We start from the raw sequence: 9,139 nt of genomic DNA on the forward strand, positions 1-9,139 counted from the left end.
CAGCAGGAGTCACTGAGGGAGGTAAAACAGGGTGGTGATTCTCAGGTTTGCTTTTTAGAAAAATATTTTGATAATTTTTGATCAGTGGAGAACAGACCAGAGCAGGGGGAAGGGCAGTCAGGGACCCCCATGTGTCTGTCTCTCTGGCCCCACCCCTTCACCTGGGGGTTCCGGGGTGAGGGTGGGCAGCTCACTCCAGGAAGAAGAGAACCCGATACTCCGAAGGCCAGGTTTCCTGGGGAGTGTTCACTGCAAGCCCCACATGTGACCGAAGCCACAATCACTCCCAATCCAGGCTCCCTGGCTCCTTGAGAGGCCAGGGGAAATGACGTATATATATTCATTCGCATCAAATTCACACATGTCACCAGTGTTATAGAGATCTGATCTGGGGGAATCTGTCAAATGGGGGTGAGGCCCCTGTGCAGGGCCCCACAGAGCCTCGTGCAGCAGAGCTGTGATGACCATCGGCCACAGCAGGGTCCCCTGAGCACAGAGTTTGGGTCCACTGGGTTCTCATTATTTCCCTGCCTCCCCGAACACTGGAGAGCCCACAGTAGAAAAAAAGAGCTGTTCAAAATGCATAAGAAAAGATATTTTTATTATCAGAAGGAAAATGTCTCTCAAAGAAATTTTTTAAAAATGTCTTTTTGCCTTTGCCAGTGATAAAAGAAATGTTCACATATTGAGATATACGGAAGTCATTCTGACTTATACATGAGTCGACTTGAATTTTATGCCAACTGAAATACCCGTTTGTGGCCAACCAAACATACATTCTATATCTGCTTTAGTTATTAGAGACAAGAGCACTTTGACCAGAAGGAAAGATAGTCCATGTTAAAAATAAAGATTGAGGGACTTAGTTGGTGGTCCAGTTGTTAGGACTCCATGCTTGCATTGCAGGGGGCACAGGTTTGATCTCTGGTCAAGGAACTAAGATCCTGTATCCTGCAAGCAGATGTGGGGGGGTGGGGTGTGAGGGGTGCAGAGTGGGGAGATTAAATGCCTTCCTTCCTGGGACTCCAATGCTGGTCCTCCTTCCACGATAAGAGTCCTATGCCAGGTGCCAAGGCCATGCTGACTGTACATGTGCTGGTCTGTGTGGTGTTTTTTTTTTCTATCTTGAAGAAATGTATCCCTGACTCATTAATGTCCTTTGTTCTGACAAAGATATACGAAACTGTGCTGGAAACCATATATGTCCAGAGCAAGCTGCTCAGAGTAATCTGGGAAGGTATCTTTCTGGCTAGTCCTCAGTTTGCTCAAGTAAAACTCTTGCCTGTTCTTATTATTGTTTACTGATTGTTTTCATTGATACCAGAAAAATAACTCTTTCCTGTGGAAACCTAAGAATGTCAGATTACGAATTTCTACACTTGATTCTTTGAAAGCTATGTGACAGATGTTATATGATAATTCCTACAAAAAAAATCAAGGGGATGACATAATCTATATTTCTCTTTTGTATTTAATTTTTAATTCCAAAAAAGTGATGTGCTAGAAAGAGATGGAAAATCTGATTTTATATTCGATTCTAAAGAAAAAGAGTAACTAAATCTGCTCATTGGAGCTTTCTTCTTTAATGGCTACTAAAACTTTGGAATAGTTTATTAGTCTCACAACACCCAGGGTCTACACTTAGATAAAAACTTCATTGCCAGGAGTTTCATAAGTTTGGTCCTCAATGTCCTGGGTGGCCCCACTGGCTTTATTAAAACTTGAAAATCTTTCTGGCTAGTTCAAGGCTTTTCTCGCCCCCCGGAGGCTTCCTCTGGCTGCCAGGCTGCAGAAACTTCTTCACGGCCGGGAGATTGCTGACTCTGGCTTTCAGGCCCTGCAATGCACAAGAGCACAGCTCAGAGTGCCGCTAAAGACCACCTCGTCACTGACACAAGCCAGGGATCCCAAGACCCTCCTAGACAAGGGCCAGCTGAGGCCCCTCCATCAGCACCAGGAGAAGGCTGGACATGGACACCCAGTGAGCCAGGAAGATGACAGCCCAATGCCATTTTCCCCAGAGATGTCTTAGCGCAAGGCTCCATTCAGCGTCCCAATCTCCCTACTTATCAGGCCTGCAGGTTCACCCTCGAGTGCAGTGTGAGGAAGAGAAAAGTGTCAGATATCAGCACAGAGAAAGGCTCCAGATATCAAGACAAGAAGAGATAGGAGATGGGGAGGGAAGTAAAGACAGAAAACATGAAAGGTAAACTGTGAGGTCAGTCAGAACCAATCTGTCCTCAGAGAGAGAGACTGGTAGAGAGAAATCAACGTGTGAGAGAAGGAACAGCAACCGAAGGGAAGAAATGATACGGTGGGGACCCTAGCATTGCAGTCCCAGTGTTCAGAGAACAGATTCTGAGGCGAGAGGTGTGGGCACACCCTCACCCCTACCCCTCCACCGCCACCCCAGCCCCCCTCCCTCCCAGTCCAGGGCCGTGGGAGAGCTCACCTTCAGCAGAGGGAAGCTGGCCAAAAGGCTGGGGTCCAGCTCTTCCACATAATAGAGCAATTCAACCAGGTGGATGTCAGCCTTGCTCAGCTTGTTGCCCACAAGATAGTCTTGTCCGTGGCTCTTCAGCACCTGGCGAATGGAGGGGTCAGATCAGGAATGCAGGTTCAGACAGCCTGGGCCCTGCTCCTCCCCTGCCCACCACCCAGCCCCACTTCCCCCTCTGCTCCTCACTGGGCGGGTGGGGACCCCAGACCTTCTGCTCCCCCCAAGTCAGTGAGATGGGCCAGTTGAATCCCTGCTGTTCCCTCCTCAACCCCAGTGGAAGCCAGACTATAATTTTCTTTCCCTGTTCCCTCCTCGCTGTGGCTGCCTTACTTCTTCCACTGGGCCAAGGGCTTAGCATCGTCTGCACAATGTTGCTGTTGACCCCACATCCTGAAGCGTACAGCCCTGAACTCCACAACATGACCCTTAATCCATCTCTCTCGCCTCTTTCTCTTCTCTTTCTCTCTCTCTGTCCCTCTCATCTTGCTCCCTTGGGCAGTGACTCCAACTTTCTTAACAACCTTTTCAACCCTGAGCAAACTATTTCAGTCTACATTTCTCTTCTTTCCTGCTTCCTGATTTCCCGGTCTCTTTCTGGGGCCTAAAGTAAACCTGGGTCAACTTGAAGTCCCTTCTCCCTTACTCCTGACTCGCACTATGTTACAATTCACACGCTACAATGTCTGGGGGTGAACTTCACTGATGACTTAACTCACTCTGTTATATAGCCAAAATCATGTGTTTGATTGATAGAGGAGAAATGTAGAGATAACCATATATGATTATGGAAACCAAAGCTTAATTCTGGTATCCACATGGTAGGTTCATATGAGTTCATTTTATACATTTTAAACTTTTCTGCATGTATGAAATGTTTCATAATAATAAGTTAGGGAAATATCTTACATTTATTAAAATATTCTAGCAATATGAAAATTATAATGTATAAAGAGAAAAATGCATACAGCACCACTAACTAACGTAATAACGTATTGGCAAATACACTTTCAGATTATACATACATACAGAAGTGTGGAGAGTTTCCCAGGTGGCTCAGTGGTAAAGAATCTGCCTGCAATGCAGGAGACCGGGATTTGATCCCTGGGTCGGGAAGATCCCCTGGAGAAGGAAATAGCAACCCACCCCAATACTCTTGCCTGGGAAATCCCATGGACAGGGGAGCCTAGTGGTCCACAGTCCATGAGGGCACAAAGAGTTGGATATGACTGAACAACTAAAAAAGAAAACAAAGCAAAAAATAGAAAATCATGGATAATCATTTGGAAAATAATGTAATAACATCAAAACATATTTTGTAGAATATAATTTTACTTATGCTATCACGGGGCCCTTTGTTTTCAAAGTACCGTCTGTCCGTCAGTGCTCATGCTCAGTTTTGTCCAACTCTTTGTGACCTCATGGACTGTAGCCTGCCAGGCTCCTCTGTATATGGTATTTTCCAGGCAAGAATACTGGAGTGCATTGCCATTTCCTCCTCTAGGCGAATCTTCTCAACCCATAAATCAAAGAACAGATGAACTCAAACTGCAATCATCAAAGAGCTTATCATCTTATGAATGTTGCATAAACTCTTAGCACCTCAAGGGCTGGGAGGGTGTGCTTTCTGATTTCTATTAAATTCTTTGCTCCTTGAATATGGCCAGATAAGCAAGCAATGAATTAACATTTGCTAAATAAATGAAAGAATGATCCTATGCTCTGTGTTAATCTTTATATATGTATGTAATCCTCCTGAATCTCTTAAAATCATTTTTTTCTAGGTTAATCATTTTTGTTTAGCATGATTTTAGGTAATTTTGATCTTGAAATGCTATCCTCTTCAAGAAGAAACATTAATTAAGATATATACTAGGCATAATGATGGAACATTATTTCCTTGGCTTTGCATGACCTTCTTCAAAAGTCTGAGAGCCATAGCCCCAAAATTTGTGATTATTTTCTCCTGAAAATCTTTTCCTCTGACTCGTCCTCCCCAATACTGCCCCCATCTCTGTTTAGAAATATCTCATCCATCCCAGAAACACTTCCACATTCTCCTGACAGGCAGCTGCTCTCATGTCTCCCTACATATGGTACCAGAATATTTTCTGATGTATTGCTGACATCATGCTATTCTTGGATCAAAGCCCCTGCACTATGTTCTGCAGGATCCATCTACCCCAGGCTCCCATGGAGCTCTCAGAACTTCCACAGCCCAAGCTCTAAGTAAAACCATGAAATTCCATCGAACAGAGAATTTCAAATTCGGTCTAAGTCAATAGAAATTATGCTGAAAAATGATAATGTGTGTAAAATTGGTACAATTCTCCCTCAGAGTCAATTTTTAGAAAATGCCCTGAGAGTCAGGATACTGCATTAGTACTCAGGAAGTTTCACAGAAGTGAAGGTCAATTCCCCAGCAACGCCAGGCACTATCTTCCTTTGTCCTCTCGTCTCAGTGTCAAAACCACTAAACAGTCCACTTACTTTTTCAAATGCAGGGAGATAACGGTTTGTTGTCCTTTCTCGGATCAGGGTCAACTTGGCATTTTTTTGATCAGGTGGGCACAGTGGCAAAAGCATGATCATTTCACTCAAGTCTGCAACACCCTCTGTGTACATATCAATCCTGAAAGACAAAAGGGCCAAATTGCCAAATGTCTCCTGCCTTAGATTTTCTAGTTTAAGAATAGATAAGAATGGGGCATCAAAAGATGATAAAGTAATTCTCCACTGGGTACAATTTTCTAAGCCAGTCATGGAGTTACGATTTTTATTAAAACACTTCATTCTAGAACAAGCCATCAAGGTAGTCATAGCAAATATTTTGGTTATACGCATGATCAAACATAGGGACAAAGCACACTGAGGACCCGTTCATAGAGGCATGAGAGAAATGGGTAAATCCCTGCAGGTAACCTCTGAGACCATACCCGGGTTTGCCATCTCTGCTGTGACGTAGTCTATGCGCAATTAGTGAGACGCATTAGCACCACCTCAGTCACGTCTAGAGAGAGTCCTGGCACAGTGGTCCCAGGCATGTCCTTCTAGCTCTCCCTTTCTCATCCTGTTACACCACTAGGTCCATTTAGATGCCCAGTATCAGTAGTTCCTCTGGTTATTTCTGATCGAAATGATTCCACAACCTCCTCCATATATGATTGCCTGACTCTGGCCTCATTTGCATTTCTCAAGATGCCACCCAAAATATCCATTGAAATAGTACAATTCTTCATACAGTTTCTACAATGAAAATTCCAAATGATTTTTTTGTTTGTTTTTGTTCCAAAAGAATTTCCTACAAGAGTTGTTCTTTTTTTTGGTAATAAAAGCTTTATTGAAATACATTCACATAGCATTACTTTTATCCTTTAAATGGTACTATTCAGTACTTTTTAGTACATTCTGAAATCATCACCATGTTCTAATTCCAGAACTTTTTAAAAATCATTTTATCCAAAAGGAAATCCAGTACCCTTGACGGTCACTCCCCATTTCCTCAAATTTATAGCCCCAGGCAACCACTCAACTATTATTTCTATTTCTATGGATTTGAAAGTCAGGACATTTCATATATTTGGAATCACACAATATGTAGCTTTTTGTGTCTGGTGTCTTTCATTTAGTATTTTTCAAAGTTCATCCATGTTGTCACATACATCAGTTTTTTACTCCTGTGTACATGCTAAGTCACTTCAGTCGTCTCCGACTCTTTGCAACCCTGTGGACTGGAGCTCACCAGGTTCCTCTGTCCATGGGATTTTCCAGGCAAGAATACTGGAGTGGGTTACTGTGGCCTTCTCCACTTTATTCCTGTTCATGACTAAAATATTCCATCACAGGGATGTATCATTCTTTGTTCATCCATTCATTAGTTCTTGGATATTTTGTTTGTTTCCACTTTTTGAATATTATGAACGCTGTGCACTTTTATGTTCAAGTTCGAGTGTGGATGTGTTTTGTTTCCATTTTTTTTTTTCACTATGAAGTTTATTGTGGGTAACTTATAAACAGGCAGGAAAGACAGTGCAAACAATGGTCCACAGACAATTACAGCTGCACTTTGCTCTGCCAAAAGGGATCTAGGGGAATTTAAAGGGGTCAAAACTAAAAGTAGACTCTGACTACCAAGTGAGAAGCAAGTCTACATTGAAGGAACTGGTGGTTTTTCCTCCCCTGGGGGGTCTCATGACCATTAACCTTCTGTGTCAACAAAATACATTCTTCCAGTTTTCTTATCAGATGAAGGCAAGGGTAAAAATTGATGGGGAACTCCTCCAGCTGGGGCACATTCTTTGTTGGGAGGGTAAAGTGCAGCATGCAGAAAGATGAGGGTGTAGGGTTGGTGACCTGAAGATGGGGGAGAGGGGGCAAAACGGAATCAGTGCGGTCCAGCCACACATCCTCACAAGTAATCTCGTGGAGCCGAAGACTAGGTTTCAGATAAAATAGTAAAGAGCAGGATATGAATGAAAGTGTCTGAAGTCACGAGCTGTTGAGTGATGAACCGGCGGTGGGAGTGCTGGCCATTCGGCCCCAGCGCCTGCGCTCTTGACCACAGCGCTGTGCTCTCGTGTTGCTACCCACTGGCAGGCATCATGCTGAACTTGAATTGTGAAACGTGAATGTGTCTTTGACTCTCTTGGGTGTATACCCAGAATTGGAATTGCTGAGTCATATGGTAACTCTTTAACTTTTTGAGTAACTGCCAACAGTTCCTTACATGATTTTAGTATCAGTCAGGTTGTCCCGTTGCAACAGAGAGGATTCCCCCCCAGTTTTTTTTGTATTGAATAAATCTGGCTGCTTCAGACTTATATTAAAATGTTCCAGATGACTCTGGTGTCTTGAGTTATCCCCTTTGTTATCCACTGTTATCCCCAAAGTTATCTACTTTGTTATCCCCTATCAAGTGACCAGTCCATAAAGAGGACTGATACATTAAGCTCCTGGTTATCATTCTAACATTTCTGGAACTTAAGAATCAATTCCTTTAGATCTTCTTCTTCTCAGACTTTATCCTCTAGACACTCAGACATTTTGTCCCTTGTCTCTGGCTGTTGGTGGGCGTCTAGTGTGGGCCTCTGGAGTTGAGGGTCCACCTTCCTCCCGGCTTAATAGTTTACCCGTGTTTGGAATCCTTTGTCACTGTGCTGTACCTGTGGACCACAACTTCTTACATAAGCTCTTGATTCCACTCCAAGCTTACTCTTCTCTCATCTTCACAGGTTCTTGCTGTACTAGAGCTCAGTTACACCATTAAGGTCTATAGCTGCTGTTGGTCATGATCCCCGTGAACACATCCTAATCACTCAGGGAAACACCTAGGATTGTTCCTACTTATCGCTCATGAAAGAATGGAAAAAATACCGTACAAGGCTCTCTCCTTCATGTCTTTCCCATAGAGATCGTATTTGGTGGCAATGTAGTTGAGAATGGCTCTGGTCTGCACCAGCTTCATCCCATCAATTTCAACCATTGGCACTTGCTGGAACACTAAACTCCCATCTTTTGAAAGGAGAAAAGAAGCGAGAAATATTGGATGAATTACACCCTTTTATGATGAGAAAAAATGTTGACATAACTGAAGATATAAAAAGAAATACTAAAAATGACCTGGTATAATTAAGCAGCGTGGCATTTTGTTTTTTGCTTCCCATAGTCCCCTTCCTGCTCAATCTTTTATTTTTTTAACCCATTATTTCATTTATCTTTTTACTTGCCATTCAGATACATGGGTGATTCCTTCTAATTCTGAGTCTATTTGTCTTTAGGGATGTTTTAGAAAGAAGTTGGAAGAGCCTGCAATAGGGCCACCACCTGGTTGCCAATTTGAATGAGAAGTTCTAAATAAGTCTCACATCATATAAGGCAGGTTTTGAGAGATTTCTATGTGCAGGTCCCTTTTCCTGCTCACTGAGTCTGCAATTTTGCTAGACTTGTCAAACTTGCCAGAAAAAAGGGTTCATGGCAATTTCTGGGCCTTGTTTTCCCCTCTTCTCTCTGATGCATGTGTTTTCCTGACCTTTGGTGGGAGGGCTGTGTGGCATCCTGAACTGATATGGTCACTCATGGTGCAGAAAAGCAGAGAGAGACCAGCAAGGGCATTCACAGGGCACTGGGGCTAGTTCCTTTAGCAAATACTAGAGTTCCAGCCCTTCCTAGTCCCAGGTGAGCTGCAAGACCTTCTCAAGGAGCCTCACCCTTACCTTTAACCACATTTCTTCCTCTCCTCTGACCCCATTCCTACCTTGCACACACAGGCCTTGTTGGTATTCAAACCTCAACTTACAGCTGCTACTAGATCCTCCCATTAGAAGAATTCAGTTTCTTACCATGTCTTAACTTATCCAAATCTTCTGAACTTTCTATAAGTTTCTCTTCAAACTGGAAAACAGAAACAGTCAATGAGTTTTTATTTCATTCTATAGCATTACTTAACTTGCATGGCCTCTGTCTGCTGCCCACTGTGGAGACTGTAGGATTTCCAAGTTCGGCAGGGTGCACAGAGGACAGTTATCAAGGCCATTTGGAGATTTAGATTAGAGCCACCAAGATAAAAGCGTGGGTTGCAGCAAGTAACTGCTTATTATGCAGGTTAATTCACCTCTACCCTGTCCCCACCTCTGTCAGTGATTA

The 9,139-nt window shown here is 43.3% G+C and overlaps 1 protein-coding gene across 1 annotated transcript; it reads right to left on the reverse strand.

The window, feature by feature from the left end:
- Positions 1–580: 580 nt before the first annotated feature.
- On the reverse strand, positions 581–9,077 carry LOC120859403 (glutathione S-transferase A1-like). Its single transcript, XM_040235526.1, has 5 exons — positions 8,836–9,077; positions 7,876–8,008; positions 4,988–5,129; positions 2,453–2,584; positions 581–1,837 (listed from the first exon to the last, which is right to left on the reverse strand). Exons 2-5 carry the CDS (start codon positions 7,977–7,979, stop codon positions 1,715–1,717), a joined length of 501 nt encoding a protein of 166 aa, XP_040091460.1. The 5' UTR covers positions 7,980–8,008; positions 8,836–9,077; the 3' UTR covers positions 581–1,714.
- Positions 9,078–9,139: the final 62 nt, after the last annotated feature.

Source organism: Oryx dammah, unplaced genomic scaffold (genome assembly GCF_014754425.2).
Source record: "Oryx dammah isolate SB20612 unplaced genomic scaffold, SCBI_Odam_1.1 HiC_scaffold_819, whole genome shotgun sequence".
NCBI lineage: Eukaryota > Metazoa > Chordata > Mammalia > Artiodactyla > Bovidae > Oryx > Oryx dammah.

Bases quoted from the DNA above. Each gene is read 5' to 3' on its own strand.
- LOC120859403 (XM_040235526.1), bottom strand. From the start codon at position 7,979: ATGGTTGAAATTGATGGGATGAAGCTGGTGCAGACCAGAGCCATTCTC. The intron at 2,585-4,987 runs GTAAGTGGACTG...TCCATTCGCCAG, and splicing joins ATCTCCCTGCATTTGAAAAA to GTGCTGAAGAGCCACGGACA. The intron at 1,838-2,452 runs GTGAGCTCTCCC...TGTGCATTGCAG, and splicing joins CCAGCTTCCCTCTGCTGAAG to GGCCTGAAAGCCAGAGTCAG.